Source organism: Mobula hypostoma, chromosome 1, assembly GCF_963921235.1.
Source record: "Mobula hypostoma chromosome 1, sMobHyp1.1, whole genome shotgun sequence".
NCBI lineage: Eukaryota > Metazoa > Chordata > Chondrichthyes > Myliobatiformes > Myliobatidae > Mobula > Mobula hypostoma.
Genome location: NC_086097.1, coordinates 175,985,715 through 176,004,590, shown reverse-complemented (window position 1 = coordinate 176,004,590; position 18,876 = coordinate 175,985,715). Strand labels below are relative to the sequence as shown.

General features: G+C 42.5%; 1 protein-coding gene across 1 annotated transcript in view; it reads left to right on the top strand.

The window, feature by feature from the left end:
* Nucleotides 1-18,876, top strand: part of LOC134352750 (desmoglein-2-like) — a 72,641-nt gene that overhangs the window by 50,214 nt on the left and 3,551 nt on the right. Inside the window, exons 13-15 of the mRNA XM_063060179.1 lie at nt 1,688-1,924; nt 7,581-7,717; nt 9,780-10,073. Of these exons, the coding sequence (XP_062916249.1) occupies nt 1,688-1,924; nt 7,581-7,717; nt 9,780-10,073 (668 nt within the window). The remainder of the gene's footprint in view (nt 1-1,687; nt 1,925-7,580; nt 7,718-9,779; nt 10,074-18,876) is intronic.

The window sequence follows — 18,876 nt, the reverse complement described above, 5'->3', positions numbered from 1 at the left end:
GTGTCATAGAGCAGTGGGATCTAAGAGCACAGGTACATAGTTCCCTGAAAGTGACATCACACATCCCACATGTGGATCACCCCACATCCCTGCATCTTAACACTAACCTAACCTAGTCAAACCCTCATAGAATCTTGTAGGTCATTCCTCATTTTCCTGAACCTCACAAAATAAAAACACACTAAAACACGTCTCTTGATGGGAGACTCCACCCATTCCAGGAATTGGCTTGGGGGAAGTCCTTTGGAATGCTTTTAAGGGTTTCTGTGGAATCAAAGAACTATAGAACCATCTTTTGCCCAACTTGTTCATGCAACTTAACAATGTGACCATGTGACTTGTTGAGGTCAAGCTTCTGTTTGAGTTTCACTTTTAGTTTTCTTATTTTGGGAGGAAGTTTTTGGGATTGGCTTTGGGGACGGGGGGTGGAGTTCGTTGTCAGGTTATTGTTTATGTGCAGGGTGCAGGGATGTGGGGTATTGGAGCACAGGGCGGAGTCTTGTGTCTCCGCTCCTCACTCGAAGGCCAACAATGCAGATGTGGTACATCTACAGGCCAGGCCAGATATTGGACTGGCAAAAGAATGTTCCTGAATGCTGGTGCCCCCATTTCCACCCACCCTCCCCACCCCACTCAACGAGTTGCTGGAAGGTCACATACGGGGAACTAGCTACAAAATATAGAGCTGGTCACTTAAAGTGAGGTACACAGAAATCCCTTCTTTATAAAGGTGGCGACCCTCTGAAATTCACTTACCACCCTCACCCCATCCCTCACCTCCCGAGGCTAGTGGATCATTGGATATATTTAAGGTGGTAGATAATAATTGAGAAGATAGGAAAAATTGGGGATCTGAGGAGTTGGCACAGGAGTCTGGGTTAGTTCTGGCCAAATCGTATTGAATGATGGGACAGGTTTGAGGGGCTGAGTGGCCTACTCCTGCTTCTAATTTGTTTCTGTACTTCTGTTGTGGATTTGTGCTATAATTCTCTTTTTGAGAATGTATCTGTAACAAACCTATTTCTCACACTGATGAATAGCATCCACTTACCACACAGGGAAACCCACTAAAAACCCAAATACACACAATATCCTTTGGCCAGCCTTTTAAATTTACAGCATTTGACTTCAACTATATACTGGGAACCTCAGTTAACTGATGGCTCTGTGCAGAGGTAACTTCTTCCATGGCATTAATAGTTTTCCTGCAATAATTGTCTCTGCCATCTTTATTCAGATCCCTTTAAGTCCCTCTGCACATCCCCTGGTCTGGGTCAGTATCTATGCCCCTGGACCAGGTCAGATGGTTCACCCAGGCCACTTTCCTATCCAGGGGTCTATACGTGTCCTTTTAACTTGCATAATTGCATGGACCTCTACCCTTCCTGTGGCAGCTTGTTCCAAATATTGATCTGAGTGGAGGAAACCACTTCAAACCCTTTGTTTCACTTTAAACTCTCTAATTTTAGATTTCCCTACCCTGGGGGGCAGGGAGAGAAAGACCATGTCTATTCATCTTGCCTATGCCCCTCATAATTTTATAAGCCTCAATAAGAGCACCTACTGTCTCTTACACTCCAGGGAAAATGGCCAATCGTCTCAGCATTTCAGAGAAAACAGTCCCAGCAAAGTGCCTTCACTAAAATAAAATGTAACACCTTTGTTTTACTGTCTTCGTCTCCCATAGACACCAGCGTTGAACTGCAGCCTCGGCAGGAGCTGTGGCCAGGAACATTCACAGTGCCTTTGAAGGTAGAGGACCACCAAGGGTCTGGAAAGGTCCAGGACGTAGAGGTTCATGTCGTCGAGTGCACCAACAACTCACCCTCCTGCTCCGAAAAGGCGAATGCTATCAGAGGCAACAATGCCCACTTGGGTGCAGCCGCCATCGGGCTCATGGCTTTTGGGGCCTTGCTGTTGCTACGTAAGTTCAACTGTTTCAGAAGATAGAGCTTGAACAGGCTAGGACTTTATTCCCTAGAGCACAGGAGATGGAGGAGTGGTGTGTAAAATCATGAAGGGCATAGTGTGGGTGCATTGTCTTTTTCTCAGGACTGGGAAGTAAAGAACTAGAGAGTGTAGGTTTCTGGTCAGAGGGGAAAGATTTAACAGGGATCAGAGGAGAAACTTCTTCATGCAGAAGGTTGTCTGTATATTGAATGGACTGTCAGAGGAAGTGATTGAGACTGGTTTGAATACAATACTTGGACAATAGATCATAAGATATGGAGAAAAATTAGACTATTCAGCCCATCAAGTCTGCTCTGCCATTCCATCATGACTGATTTATTAACCCTCTCAACCCTATTCTCCTACCTTCTCCCTGTAACCTTTGATGCCCAGACTAATCAAGAATCTATCGATCTGTTTTAAATGTACCCAATGACTTGACCTCCTGAAGCAATGACACAGCCATCTGAAGCAATGAATTCCACAGATTCACCACAGATTCTGGCTAAAGAAATTCTTCCTTAACTCTGTTCTAAATGCATGTCTTTCTATTCTGAGGCTGTGACTCTGGTACTAGACTCCCCCACTATGCAAAACATCCTCTCCCCATCTAGGCCTTTCAGTATTAAATATGTTTCAATGAGATTTCCCCCACCCATTCTTCTAGATTCCAGTGAAAGTCCAGAGCCATAAAACTCTCCTCATACATTAACCCATTCATTCCTGAAATTATTATCATGAACCTCCTCTGGACCCTCTCCAATGCCAGCATTTCTTTTCTTACATAAGGGACCAAAACTACTCTAATGCTCCAAGTGCAGTCTAACTAATGCCTTGTAAAACTTCAGCATTACATCCTTGTTTTTGTATTCTAGTTCTCTCGAAATGAACGCTACAATTGCATTTGCTCTCCTTGCCACTGACTAACCATGCACGTCAACGTTTGGGGAATTCTGCACTAGGACTCCAGTCCCCTTGCACTCTGTTGAATTTTCTCACCACTTAGAAAATAATCTAGGTCTTTAGTCCTTCTACCAAAATGCATGACCACACACTTCTCTACAATATATTCCATCTGATACTACTTTGTCCTTTCTCCCAATCTGTCTAAGTCCTTCTGTAGACTCCCTGATTCCTCAAAACCAACCGCCTCTCAGCTTAGTGTCATACCATCGGCAAGCTTGTCCACAATTCCATCATCCAAGTCATTGACAAGATCTAAATAAACCATGTCCATTGACTCTCCTTTGTCCATCCCGCCTGTTATTTCCTCCAAGAATTCCAACAGATTTGTCAGGCAAGTTTTCCCCTTAAGGAAAACATACTGACTTTGATCTATTTCATCATGTGCCTCCAAGTATCCTGAAAACACAACCGTAATAGTAGACTCCAACATCATACCAATCACTGAGTCAGGTTAACTGGCCTGTAATTTTGTTTCTACTGTCTCCCTCCCTTTTTGAGAATTGGAGTGACATTTCAACAATTCCAGAATCTATTAATGCCTGAAAGATCATTACTAATGCCTCCACAATCTCTTCAGCTATCTCTTTCAGAACACTGGGTGTAGTCCATCTAGTGATTTATTTACCTTCAGACCTTTCAGCATCCCAAGCATGTTTTGGGGTGAAAACCTTTTGCCTTTGAAACTGCATCAATTCTCTTAGTACTCGGTCTTGCAGTTTTAGATGAAAATCAACTGGTAGCTTGTTCAACTATCTTGGAGAACTTGCTGCAGTTCTTCTGCAGACCTTGACTGTCTTGCTTGCTTCTATCTCTCCAGGTAATCGCAGACAGCTTCGATATCGAGATCAGTATTCTATGAAAGCCATATAAAATATCTAGGGTGCCTAGGACTTCAGCACAGTACTGTATGTGCCTGTATATATGTGTCTGTGTATTGCCATATGCCACGATGGTAATATGCCATTCCACTTAGCTACAAGTATACACTTGGGTCACCTCTGCAACAGTATCCAAACACCACCAGACTAGTGGCACTGTGGCCAGCTCTGAGGCTCAGCAAGGAAAGGTAAAGTCAGGCAGAGCGATAGTGTGAGAAGACTGGATAGTTGGGGGGTGGACAGGCAGCAGGTTCTGTGGCTGCAAAAGAGCACCTGGGAGACAACACACCATTCTGGTTTCTAAGGTCCGGGACATCTCAGAGCATTTGCAGAATATTCTCGAGAGGGAGGGTGAGCAGCCAGAGGCTGTGGTGCAGATTAGTACCAATGACATGGGTGGAAAAGGGGAGAAAGTCCTGTGTAGTGAGTATAGGGAGTTAGGGAAGAGGTTGAAGAGCAGGATTTTCAAGGTAGTAATCTCAGGATTACTCTCAGTACAATGTGCTAGTCAGTGCAGGAATAGGATGATAGTGCAAATGAATAAGTGGCTGAGGGAGTGGTGCAGGGGGAACAGTTTCAGATTCCTCTAAACCACTGGGATCTCTCTGGAGAAGGTATGACCTGTGCAAAAAGGACAGGTTACACCTGAACCCTAGGGGCACTAATATCTTTGTGGACAAGTTTGCTAGAGCTGTTGGGGAGGGTTTAAACTAAGTTGGCAGAGGAATGGGATGTGGCAGGTGGGATACAAGTTGGTACAGTGCATTGTGAGACTGAGGAAGGACAGGCAGATGTCAGGGCAAACTTGAGCTGAACTGTAACACGGGGGCAAAATCATAAAGGGTGATGAATACAGGGCTGAATAAGGTACGTGATCTTGTAGTGCAGTTCCAGATTGGCAGGTATGATGTTGGCATTACTGGGTCGTGGCTGAAAGAAAATCATATTTGGAAGGTTAACATCCAAGGATGCACCTTGTATCAAAAGGACAGGCAAGTGGGCAGAAAGGATGGTGTGGCTCTGTTATTTAAAAAAAATGAAATCAAACCCTTGGAAAGAAATGGCATGGAATCAGATGATGTAGAATCCTTGTTGGTAGAATTAATAAACTGCAAGGGTAAAAAGACTGATGAGAGTTGTAGACAAGCCCTAAACAGCAGCCAAGTTGTGGGATATAAGTTTAAATGGGAAATAAAGGAATGTAGTAAGGGCAACGTTATGATGAATGTGGAGGATTTCAATATGCAGGTAGATTGGGGGGAAATCAGCACTGGATCCAAGGAGAATGCTAATGATGACTTTTTGGAGCAGCTTGTCATTGAGCGCATAAGGGAAATGCAATTCTGGATTGGGTGTTGTGTAATGGACCTGATTTGATTAGAGAACTTAAGGTAAAGGAACTCTTAGGAGACTGTGATCATGTGATAAAATTCACCCTGCAATTTGAGAAGTTCATCAGATATATCAGTATTACAGTGGAGTAAAAGGAGCTACAGAGGCATGAGAGAGAGGAGCCGGCCAAAGTTGATTGCAAGACAAACTAGGTGGATGAGTTACAGCAGCACTGGCTGCAGCTTCTAGGAGCAATTCAGAAGATGCAGAATTAATTCATCCCAAAGAAGCAGCAGCATTCTAAGGAAGGATATGGCAACTGTGGCTGACATGGGAAGTGGAAGTTAGCAGAAAAGCAAAAGAGGGGACATATAATATAGCAAAAAATGGTGGCAAGTTAGAGCATTAGGATGTTTTTAAAAACCACCAAAAAGCAACTTAAAGAAAAAACATGAGGGAAAAGATGAAGTTTGACGGTAAGCTAGCCAATAATATAGAAGAGGATACCAAAAGAATTTTCCAATAAAAGAGCGGTGAGAATGGATATCAGACAGCTGGAAAATGATGCTGGAGAGGTAGCAATGACAGACGCAGAGGGCAGACGAACTTGACTATTTTGTTGCAGTCTTCATTGTGGACAACACTGGAAGTTCAAGAGTCAGTGGGCAGAAGAGACCGTAATTGCTATGACTAAGGAGAAGGTGGTTGGGAAGCTGAAAGGTCTGAAGGTAGATTGGTCACCTGGACCAGATGAATTATACCCTAGGGCTCTGAAAGAGGTAGCTTGAAGAGATTGTGGAGGCATTAGTAATAATCTTTCAATCACTAGATTTAGAATGGCTTCAGCAGACTGGAAAACTGTAAATGTCACTCTTCTCTTCAAGAAGGGAGAGAGACAGAAGAAGGGAAATCCTAGGCCAGTTAGACTGACCTCAGTGTGGGAAGATGTTGGAGTCCATTATTAAGGAGACATTTTCCGGGTACTTGGAGGCACATGTTAAAGCAATTCAGCATGGCTTCCTTAAGAGGAAATCTTGTTTGGCAAATCTGTTGGAATTCTTTGAGGAAATAACCAGCAGGTTAGACAAAGGAGAGTCAGTGAATGTTGTTTATTTGGATGTTCAGAAGTCTTCTGCTCATAAGGCTGCTTAACAAGATAAAAGCCCATGGTATTATAGGAAATATATTAGCATAGATAGAAGATTGGCTGACTGGCAGGAGGCAGTGTGGGGGGAGAAAGGAAGCTTTTTCTGGTTGGCTGCTGGTGATTAGTGGTATTCCACAGGGGTCAGTATTGAGATCGCTTCTTTTCACGTTATATGTGAATCATTTGGATCATAGAATTGATGGCTTTATGGCCAAGCTTGCAGACAATACGAAGACAGGTGGAATGGCAGGTGGTGTTGAGGAAGCAGGGAGTCTGCAGAAGGCCTTGGAAGATTGAGAGAATGGGCAAAGATGTGGCTGATGGAATGTTCTGTGGTGAAGTGTATGGTCATGAACTTTGGTAGAAGGAAGAGATGTGGACTATTTTCTAAATGGGGAGAAAATTCGAAAATCGATAGTACAAAGGGACTTGGGAGTCCATGTGCAGGATTCCCTAAAGGGTAACTTGCGGGTTGAATTGGTGGTAAGGACTGGGAGGATTACAGTACAAGAGCAGCAATGTGATGCTGAGTCTTTGAGGCACTGGTCAGACTGCACTTGGAGTATTCTGAGCAGGTTTGGGCCCCTTATCTAAGAAAAGATGTGCTGGTGGTAGAGAAGGTCCAGAGGAAGTTCACAAATGATTCTGGGAATGAAATGGTAAACGTATGAGGAGTGTTTGGCTCTAGGCCTGTTCTCACTGGAGTTGAGAAAAATGGGGGTGGGGGGCAGATCTCATTGAAACCTATGGAATATTGAAAGATCTAGATAGAATGGATGAGAAGAGGATGTTTCCTATAGTGCATGAGTTTAGGACTAGAGGGCACAGCCTCAGAATAGAGGGACATCTATTTAGAACAGAGATGAGAAGGAATTTCTTGAGCCAGGGTGTAGTGAATCTATGGAACTCGTTGCCACGGGCACCTATGGAGGTCAGGTAACTGAGTATATTTAAAGCAGAGGTTGATAGGTTCTTGGTTAGTCAGGACCTCAACAGTTATGGGAGAAGACAAAACAATGAGGCCGAGAAGGATAATAAATCAGCCATGATGGAATAGTGGACCATACTTGACGGATCGAGTGGCCTAATTCTGCTCCTATGCCTTGTGGTCCTGTTACGTGTGTGTATAGAAAGGGGGCATTTATTATAAATTGGCATCAAGATGAGTACAACACTGTGAGCTAGTGCCTGTCCAGTGTTGTACTGTTCTGTGTTCTTTATTCTCTGTTCTATCTGCTTCAGCAGCTGAAATTGTATGCAATTTATGAAATTTCATAACTAACCCTGAACAACTTGTTTATCCTTAGTTGTACCTCTGCTGTTACTGTTTTGCAACTCTGGTTTTGGAGGAATAGGTGGAGCTGGTGGTTTCAGACAAATACCTGTTGAACCATTTGGAACTGTGGAACAAAAGAACATCGAGGGCGGAGGAGAGAAGGACACGGTCTGTATTTATTAACTATGTTTTGTATTTGTATGTCATTAGTCAAACCATTTTAAATAAAATAGGAAGTATAAAACTTCAGCACATCTCACAGAATTCTGGAGGAACTTGGCAGGTCAGGCAGCATGTATGGAGAGAAAACAACAGTTGACGATTCTGATAGAACCTTTATCAGAAAGAGTCTCATTTTGTTACTTCCTTCCATGGGTGCTGCCTCATCTGCTGAGTTCCTCCAACATTTTGTGTTACTCCATATTTCCAGCAGCTGCAGAATCTCATGTCTCGGGTCTAAAACTTTGGTTAAGCCACACTTGGAGTATTGCATGCAATTCTGGTCGCCTCATTGTAGGAAGGATGTGGAAAGAGTGCGGAAGAGATTTGCCAGGATTAGTGCATATAAGCTAGAAAAAGCAGTTGGCCAAACTTGATTGTTTTCTCTAGAACATCAGCGGCTGAGAGGAGACCTGATAGAAGTTTATAAAACTATGAGAGGTGCAGGTAGACAGTCAGTATCTTTTTCCCTTGGTAGAAACATCAAATACTAGAGGACGTGCATTTAAGGTGAGAAAGTTTGAGGGAGATGTGCAGAACAAGTTATTTTGAAGTGGTGGGTGCCTGGAATAGGCAGACAGGGGTGGTGCTGGAATCAGACACAATAACGGTATTCAAAGTCTTTTAAGATGGACACCCTGAATGTGCAGAAAATGGAGGGATATAGACTATGTGCAGGCAGAATGGATTAGTTTAATTTGGCATAAATGCTCCACACAGACATCATGGGTTGAATGACCTGTTCCTGTGTATGTTCTAAAGTACTGGTATTAATCAGTACAGTCTTCATAGACATTTCCCTAAGGATCTAGGATAACTTGCTTCCATTCTATTTCTGTGGACTCTGAGATGGTTAATATCAGAATTGCAGACTATTCCACAGACAGGAACAAGAGTTTGTGAGATGGTGTAGATTCATCCACCACTTCAACCAAGCCTCTGCATGTTCCTGAATCTTAAGATCTTGAAGTTCTCAATACCATTTCTGAAAAAGACTGAGCATATTTTGATTTTTCATGATGGTTTTAAAGTTACTGGAAAGGCAGCCAGTATTCTGGAAGCATAACATTAGAATTGAGGGAATACAGGGATCAAAAGGTCCAAGAAGATTAGTGAGAAAGGAAGGAAGACACTGATGCAAATCCCACCTGACAATTTTACATTCTAATGATTGATTAAACCTGAAACTTTAAAAAGAAAGCTAGTGTCAGTCATGGTGTGTATAAAATAATAAATGAAAAAGTATCCAAAATAAAAAGTACTGGTGCTGGAAATCTAAACAGAGAATGCTAAAAACACTCAGGCAGTATCTGCAGAGAGAAAAATGGTTAATATCCCTGGTCCTTCATCAGACGCAAGTTAAAACTACAAGTTTGTTTTGACATCTTCTCGGATTCTCTAATGTTCTTCTGATAGTGAGGACTTTGAAGTGCACTGGTGGCAAACCTGTTCATTTGGCATGGAATTTGGCATCTTGGAGTTATTTTGTGACTCTAATATTTCATTGTATTTTATCAATAGCAATTATTTTTCATAAGTCTATAATAGACCATGAATATCAGAAATAACTATCAGAATCAGGTTTATTATTATTGGCATGTCATGAAAACTTGTTTTGTTGCAGCAGTACAGTGCAAAAACATAAAAATGACTATAAATTATTAAACAGCGCAAAAAATAAAAGAGGAATAATGAGATGGTGTTCACGGGTCATTCAGAAATCTGGTGGTGGAGGAGAAGCTGTTCCTGAATCGTTGAGTGTAGGACTTCAGAATCCTGTACCTCCACAATGTTGGTAGTGAGACTTGAGGCCATCAGGGCACAGCACCAGGGATCTGTCAGCTGAGGTCTCCACTCTGTCTTGGATGTTGTGGGTGAGCTCATCCAGTTCTCTGCATTCAGACCTGGATGCTCTCACCACTCAGCAAGTATGTACTTGGCGCAATGTAGAGCAGGGAGCTGAATGGATTTGCCAGGATGGTCACTGACTGGTGCTTTTCCTCCCAAACAGCACATGCCATTGCTTCCAGTCAATGAACCCAGTACTGCAGCAGCAGGAGTTTGCATGAGTGAGATGGATGGGAGGGAAAGAGGAGATGGTGCCACGGTACTGCTTCCTCTAAACGTGATGTCCAGAGAAGTGCCGCCTATCAATTACATGGACAATGCTGCAATGCATCAAAGAGGAGATTATTACTATTCCAACATGGATCCAAATATGAATGCGGGTGCGATGCATAATGGCAGGATTGAAACGATGTCTGAAGGTGCCCTTTTGGGCTTCATGGACTCCTACATCAATGAGGTACTTTGGAACTTTATATTATTTTAAGCAACATGGTATTAGCTACTTATTTAGAGTGAATACTGTGACCTATCACGTTGTTAACCATTTACACTATAAACACCAAGTAGCCTTGTGCTTGCTAGTTACACTGACTTCTGGTCCAGAAACACCTGGATTTTAAAATTCTCATCCTTAATTTCAAAACTTCATGCTCTTTTCTCTGCAAACTTCTCCAAAGCCAGATTTATCATTTATTTATTGAGATACAGCATGGAATAGGCCCTTGCAGCCCCACCACCCTGCGATCCCTGATTTAATCCTAGCTTAATCACAGGACAATTTACAATGGCCAGTTACCCTACCAACTGGCGTGCCTTTGGACTGTGGGAGGGAATGGGAGCACCCAGAAGAGACCCATGTGTTCATGGGGAGAACATACAAACTCATTTCCGCATTCCCATCACATATCCCCAATTTTTGTTGCTCTTGCATTACAGAGAAACTTTTATTTGTTTGCAGAAACATTTTCTGAATGCTTGAGGCAATGCTGAATGGAGCTATTGACCTCAGTCTCTCGTCATGGCCTTGCAGTTTATTGTCTCTCTGCACTGCACGTTCTCTATAGTTATTACACTTTATTGTGTGTTGTTATAGTTTCGCCTTGTTCTACCTCAATGCACTGTAATGAATTGATTTATGAACTGTCTGCAAGGCAAGCTTTTCAGTATCTCTGTACACGTGACAATAGTAAACCAATTCCAATTATTACATTAAATAATACTTTTGTAATCTTCAACAATTCATTGTTAAATATATGATAAAATGAGAATACACCATTCCCATTTTCACTTCTGGCAATGTAGGGCAGCCATCTACCAATTTCTCTATTAAAAAAAAAATCTTGTCCCACACTTTTAAAGTAAAACTCGTGCCACCTTGATTGTATTCAATGTGTCTATCCTGGGAGAAAGACTCTGGTTAGTACCTAACCTGGTGTAGGAGTTCCTTGATGTAATACCTGCTCCAGAGAACTTCTATAACCAGAATCAAGTTTATTATCGCTGACAGATGTTGTGAAATTTGTCCTTTTGTGACAATACAGTGCAAGACATTTTTTAACAAATTCAAAGTGAATTTATTATCAAAGTACATGTGTCACCATATATAGTCCAACCATTAGATTTGTTTTAGACCATAAGATGTAGGAGTAGGATCGAGCCACTTGACCCACTGATTCATCATGGCTGACCCAGTCTCCTGCCTTCTCCCCATATCCCTTCATGCCCTGACTAATCAAGAATCTATCAACCTCTGTCTTAAGTATACCACTTGGCCTCCCCAGCCGCCTGTAGCAATGAATTCCACAGATTGACCACTCTCTGGCTAACGAATTTCCTCCTCATCTTCGTTCTAAATGGATTCCCTCTTTTGAGGCTGTGTCCTCAAGTCTTAGACTCCTCCACCATGGGAAACAAACTCTCCACATCCACTCTATTGTGGCCTTTCTGCATTTGATGGGTTTCAATAAGATTCTCCCCTCATTTTTCTGAATTCCATGGAGTACAGACCCAGCAAAACCATCCAATGCTCCTCATATGACAAGAATCTCAATCCTGGAATCATTTTTGTGAATTTACGTTGAACCCACTACAATGTCAGCACATCCTGTCAGCCCAGAACTGCTCATAATACTCCAAGTGAGGTCTTATAAAGCATCAACATTATTTCCTTGCTTTTATATTCTAGTCCTCTCAAAATTAACACTAACATTGCATATGCCTTCCTCACCACTGACTTAACATGCAAATTAACCTTTAGGGAGACCTGCACAAAGACTGTCAAGTCCCTCTGCACCTCAGATTTTTGAAAATTTAGAAAATTTGTGCTTTTATTTCTTTTAACAGAGTACATGACCATACACTTCTCAACACTGTATTTCATCTGCCACTTCTCCTAATCTGTCTTGGTCTTTCCGTAGCCTCTCTGCTTCCTCATCAGTACTTGCCCCTCCACCTATCTTCCTATTTTCTTGCAGGCATACACAATAAATCTAATGGCCATAATAGAATTAATGAAAGACCGTACCCAACAGGGCAGTCAACCAGTGCGCAAACTGTGCAAATACAAAAAGTAATAATAAATGAATACACAATAAACATCAAGAACAGCACATACAGAGTGTCCACTTTATTAGGTACAGCTGTACACCTTGTTAATGCAAATATCTAATCAACCAATCATGTGGTAGTCCTATAGGTGAAGATCCCTTGTTAATAAGAGAGGTCAGACGAGATTGGTAATTGAGAAGTGAGTGTGCTTGGGTATGCCTGTACCTCAGGTTTTACCAACTTGAGCTCAGAAAAAAATATAATAAGCAACAAATATTGAACATGAGATGAGTCCTTGAAAGTGAGACCATAAGTTGTGCAAACAGTTCAGTGATGGGTCAGGGAAGTTGAGTGAAGTTATCCCCTCTGATTCAGGAGACTGATGGTTGAGGGATAATAACTGTTCCTGAACCTCGTGGTGTGAGTCCTGAGGCTCCTGTACCACCTTGATGGCAGCAGTAAGAGCACGAACTGGGTGGCGAGATCCCTGATGATGGATGCTGCTTTCCTGCAACAACTCTCATTGCATAATGGTGGGAAGGGCTTTATCCATGATGGACTGGGCCAAATCCACTACTTTCTGTAGGATTTTCCATTCAAGGTTATTGGCATTTCCACAGCAGGTTGTGCTGCAGCCAGTCAATATACTCTCCACTACACATCTACAGACGTTTGTCAAAGTTTTAGATGTCATGTTGAATATTCGCAAACTTGTAAGGAAGTAGAGGTGATGTCGTGCTTTCTTCATAATTGTACTTGTGTTCTGGGCTCAGGACAGATTCTCTGAAATGATAACACTGAGGAATTTAAAGTTGCTGACCCTCTCCACCTCCGATCCTCTGATGAGGACTGGCTCGTGGACCTCTGGTTTTCTACTCCTGAAGTTAATAATCAGCTCCTTGATCTTGATGACATTGAGTTGCTGTGGCACCTCTCAGCCAGATTTTCGATCTCCCTCCTATATGCTGATTCACCATCACCTTTGATTCAGCCAATGACAGTGATGTCATCAGCCAATTTAAATATGGTATTGGTATTGCTGAGCAACATAAGTGTAAAGTGAGTACAGCAGGGGACTGAGCATGCAGCCTTGTGGTGCACCTGTGTTGATGGAGATTGTAGAGGAGATGTTGCCAATCCCAACCGACAGGGATCTGCAAGTGAGGAAATGGAGGAACCAATTGCACAGGGGGGTATTGAGGCCAAGATCTTGAAGCTTATTGATTAGTTTTGATGTAATATTTAAGTAGTGCAAAAGAGGAATAATGAGTTGGTCTTCATGGTTTTGGGGACTGGTCAGAAATTTGATGACGGAAGGTAAGAAGCAGTTTCTAAAACATTGAGTCTCTGTACCTCCTCCCTGATGGTAGTAATGAGAATAGGTCATGTCCTAGATGGTGAGGGTCATTAATGAAGGACACCATCTTCTTGAGGCACCGCCTTTGGAAAATGTCCTTGTTGGTGGGGAGGGTTGTACCATGATGGATCTGGCTGAGTCTCTTGTGATCCTGCATATTGTCGTCTCCATACCAGACAGTAATGCAACCAGTCAGGAAGCATCTATGGAAATTTGCTCGAGTCTTTGTTGACAAGCCAAATCTCCTCAAACTCATAATGAAATCTATGGAGTGAGCTGCCAGAGGAAGTGGTTGAGACAGATCTAACCTTTAAAGGAGAGTGGATAAGAAAGGTTTAGAGGAATATTGACCAAATGTGAGAAATGGGAACCTTGCTTAGCAGTGATGAGTTAAACCGAAAGGCCAGCTTCATTGCTATATGACTCTGAAGGAAGGCATTCTCCCTCATCCAACCTTGCTTATACAATTAGCAATGTACTTCAGTCACAGTACAGTACAGCAGAAACTAGCAGTTTTAATATACTCCCAAGATCAATCTAGCCTTTCCCTCCTGCCCTTAAAGACATTTAAGTCTCTTAAATGTCTCTAATCTATCAGCAACTACCACCACCCTGGTGGGGTGTGTGTGTGTGTATGCGCGCACGTGTATATTAGTCATAGTCATACTTTATTGATCCCGGGGGAAATTGGTTTTCGCTACAGTTGCACCATAAATAATTAAATAGTAATATGTAAATTATGCCAGGAAATAAGTCCAGGACCAGCCTATTGGCTCAGGGTATCTGACCCTCCAAGGCAGGAGTTATAAAGTTTGATGGCCACAGGCAGGAATGACTTCCTATGACGCTCTGTGTTGCATCTCGATGGAATGAGTCTCTGGCTGAATGTACTCCTGTGCCCACCCAGTACATTATGTAGTGGATGGGAGACATTGTCCAAGATTGCATGCAACTTGGACAGCCTCCTCTTTTCAGACACCACCGTCATACATTCTCGCCCCCCCCCCAATATACTCCCCTCCAATTACCTTAAAATTATGCCCTCTTGCATTAACCATTTGTGACCTGAGAAAGATGTGCTGGATGTCCACTCTATCTTTGCCTCTTATCATCTTCAGACATCTATCAATTCACTTCTCTACCACCTTTGGTCCAAAGAGAAGCCCTGGTTCACTCAACCTTTCCTCCTAACACATGCCCTCTAATCTAGGTATCATGCAGGTCCTTGGCAAATATCAGGTAACTTTTGAATATGATGGTTATCTGGGAATAAAGGATAGAGATTTGATGGATAATGTACAGGACCAACTCTGGTTTTGGAATAAGCTCAAGAGTGGTGTACAGGAACACCCTGGGTTCTGACAAGGCTCTGTTCCTGTGAACTGTTTGTAACTTGGATAGTCCACAACTCAGAAATCCAGCTGCAAACCCAGTTCCCACACAGCCCAATGACAGCCATCAAATCCATTCCATCATTCTCCCAAACACTTGCATGTACTGTATGTACAGGCTATGCACAAATCGGGCATTAGTAATCTGAGTGAGAATCTGCAACCAACTTCTGATTCTAGTCCAATCACTGACCAGTTTGTAAAAAAAAATTGTAAGTCTATTGCTAATAGCTTTGCTGATTTATACTAATATTTAAATGTAAATCCAGTGAATTGACAAACTAAGCTACAGTTTAAAATGGAGGATGACCTATTTAAGTAGAGTTGATTGTTTCCTCTCAGTATATTATGTATCTTTGAAACTGACTTCCTCAGAGCAATGGAAGCAGAGTCTCAGTAAGTACATGGTTAAAAGTTATCAGGGTTCGGTGGGAATACTCATAGAGCACTACAGTGCAGAAGCAAGCCCTTCAGCCCACCTGGTCCATTCCAACCTGATCTTCTGCTGAGTCTCATCTACCTGCACCATATCCCTCCAAACCCCCCTCATCCATGTCAGGATCTACCTCATCATGACCTTGCACCTTATAGTCTACTTGACTGGATGTTCTCTGCAGCAGTCAGACTTTATTCTCTGCGCAACGCACACAACAATGCTGGAGGGCAGGTGAGGCAGCATCTATGGAAATAGTGAATGCTTCAGGCCAACAGCATAGTGGTTCGCACAACACATTACAGTGCAGGAGACGAGAGTTTAATTTCCACCACTGCCTGCAAGAAATTTATATGTTCTCACTGTAACTGCGTGGGTTTTCTCCAGATCCTCTGGTTTCTTCTCAAAGTCCAAAGACATACCAATATTGTAAATTGTCCTGTGACCAGGCTAGGATCAAATCGTGGGATTGCTGGGAGAATTGGCTTGAAGGGCTGGAAGGACCTATTTAGATGTCATGAAATTTGTTTTGTGGAGGCAGTACAGTTAAAAAATAAAAATTGCATTAAGTTACAAAAATAGTGTAAAAGACAAATAACAATCTATATTCTGTTATGTTTTAGCTTGTACTATATCTGACAGGGACTCTGACTCTAGCCTTAGACTTTATGACTGTTTTCCATCTGTCATCTCCTTGTCAAATCATCTGTCTACATACACCTCCCAGGAATCAGTCTGTAGTCTTTTCCCTGCCTACACTGCCATCTAGTGTTCATCGTTGGCAAATGTGGATTCATTTCACTTGATCACTTCAACCAAGCCATTGTAATAGATTAACCACAGCTGTAGTCACAACACTAATAAATATGATATCCACCAAATGCAGACCCTCAACCTGATTCTCCTTGCATTTGATCTTCTGCCTATTAACCAATATAAATCCAGTTAATTCATTAAATTGTGACTAAGTATCATTAATGATACTCTCTATAAACACAAGAACTAGGAGCAGAGGGAGGCAACCTAGCCCATGAAGCCTGCTCCGCCATTTGATGAAATCATGCTGATCTGTCCCTGGACTCGGCTCCATTCATCTACCTTTTCCCCACAATCCTGCTATGCAAAAATCTATCTTACTGTGTCTTAAATGTATTCAATGAGGTAGCCAATACTTCTCTGCCAAAGAATTTCACAGACTATTTTCTGGGAAATTTTACTGTCTTAATACTTCACCATCCTAAATCTATTCCCCAAATTTTAGGCTATAGTGTATCACCTAGTTCAAGTCTTGTGTACCAGCGGAAATAGTGTTCCTGCCTCCATCTTGTCATAATTTTATATTTCTGAGATTCCATCTAATTTTTCTGAATTATAGCAAGTACTGTCCTGTGTTTCCGTGTATCTGTGTCTCTGCACCCTGTCTGACCCATTGAGTTCCCCCAGTGTTTTGTATGTTACTCCAGATTTCCACTATCTCCTTAATCTATTGCATATTGTTTAGATTTTGCAGATTAAAGCAGAGTATACAGCGTGGAGGCAGTTTAGCACTACAAAGTATACATTAACATAAAGCTGAAAGCGCTAGTTGTTGACCTAGAAACTGAGGTGATGCTGTGGTGCTGAGAGCTGCTCTAGAGATTGTCAACATTTTCAGGTTGCTTGGCATCCATGTAGCCTCTCCTGGTCCTGGTAGTGATCAAGAAAGCACATCAATCTGTACTTTCTCAAGCATCCGAGAAAATTCACAAGATTCTCTCAAACTTCTACACCATATAATGAATCCTGATGGGTTATATTTCAGCCTGGTAAGGGAACTAGAGCAACATACAAAAATCTGGAAGAGCTCAGTGTGTCAGGCAGCATCAATGGAGAGAAATGATCTGTCTATTGTTACGTACCCCGTAACTGGGTTGCCAAACCAGCAGAAATGGATCACTCAGTTGGAGTCTGGATTACTAGAACTAAGAAAGTTTTATTAAAGAAACAAGCAACACAGTAATCGAAAGGATAATAAATGCAACAGTTCAACAATGATAACCACACATGTGCACAGAATTAAGATAACAGCATCAATCAAGCTCTATCGTTGTCTAGGGGTAAATGACCAAATTTCAAAATGACTCAAAGTTCAGTCCAGTTAGTAGTTCAGTTCGCAGTAATCGTTGCCATGGCGATGGACAAGGTGGGGGGGAAGAGAGACAGAGAGAACAGGAACAACTGATCATTCAGCACAGCTTCACTCACAGACCGGCGAGATTGCTCACAAGCAACTTTTGGGCGGGTCCTTGGTGATGTCACCTGAGGTCACCGACTGTGACCCCTCCTCCAGATGCGGTCGATCCTCTGCAGTGAACCCGGCACCCAGGCAAGGGCGGACACACACCGGGTTCCCGCTGATCGTACCTTTCCACCCTGGTCGTTGTCTGATACTTCTCACCCACTCGTGAGAGGCGCACCGCTTCCAGGGTCTCGTTACCTCGGGTGGCGTGTGTCTGTCTTAGCGAACCTGTCCCTTTTTATCCCCCTGCTGGGGTATCGCCTGTCCATCACTTCAAACAGCTCAGGGTTCAAAGGGGGAGCCGCTCCAGACAGCTCTCTCTCTCCCACGTCCCTTCATTACACATCTCCAGACGCTGCTCCATTGTTCCTTATCTCTCCTTCCCCTGAGGGCAGGTGGCAGACCAACTGCTGATATCACTGATGCTAACCCAGGCCAGCAAACATCTTAATTTTATGTGTATTCTCGTAACACTATATTTCAGATCACTGAATGCTCTTGACCCAAAACCTTGGCTGTCTCTTCCCCAGAGATCCATGAAACAGTCATTAAAGATCTTCACAGCCATTACAGGAAGTACGTGGAGTCTTTGGAGAGGGTACAGAAACTGCTTATCAGGATGCTGCTTGATTTAGAGTATATGAGCTATGAGGGGAGATTGGACAAACTGTTTTCTCTAGAGCATCACAGTCTGAGAAGAGGCCTGATAAAAGCTTATAAAATTATAGAAGGTGTAAGTCGGGACCTATTCCCTGGGGTAGAAATATCGAATACTAAAGCCATGTATCTAAGGCAAAAAGGGAAAGATTAAAGGAAATGTGTGAGCCAAGTTTCTTTTTAACAGTAGTGGGGTGCATGAGTGGGCAGCCAGTGAAGGAGTTGGTGGAAATAGATATAACAGTGCTGTTTAAGAGGCTTTTAGACACGGGGAATGGAGGTATATGGACCATGTGCACCAGGAGTGATTTAATTTTATTTAGCATCATGTATGGTACGGACATTGCAGGCTGAAGGACTTGTTCTGTGCTGTGTTGTTCTATGACAGACTGATTTTTGACCTAGAGCAAATTCAAGGGTAATAAAGTTGAGACCTCACAATCTACCTCATTATGGCCTTGCACTTCCTCTATAACTGTAACACTTTATTCTGCACTCTGTTATTGTTTGTTCTTGTATTACTTCCACGCATTCTTCTCGCAAATTGCTCTGTGGGTGGTTTTTCACTGTGCCTCAATACATGTGACAATAAACCAA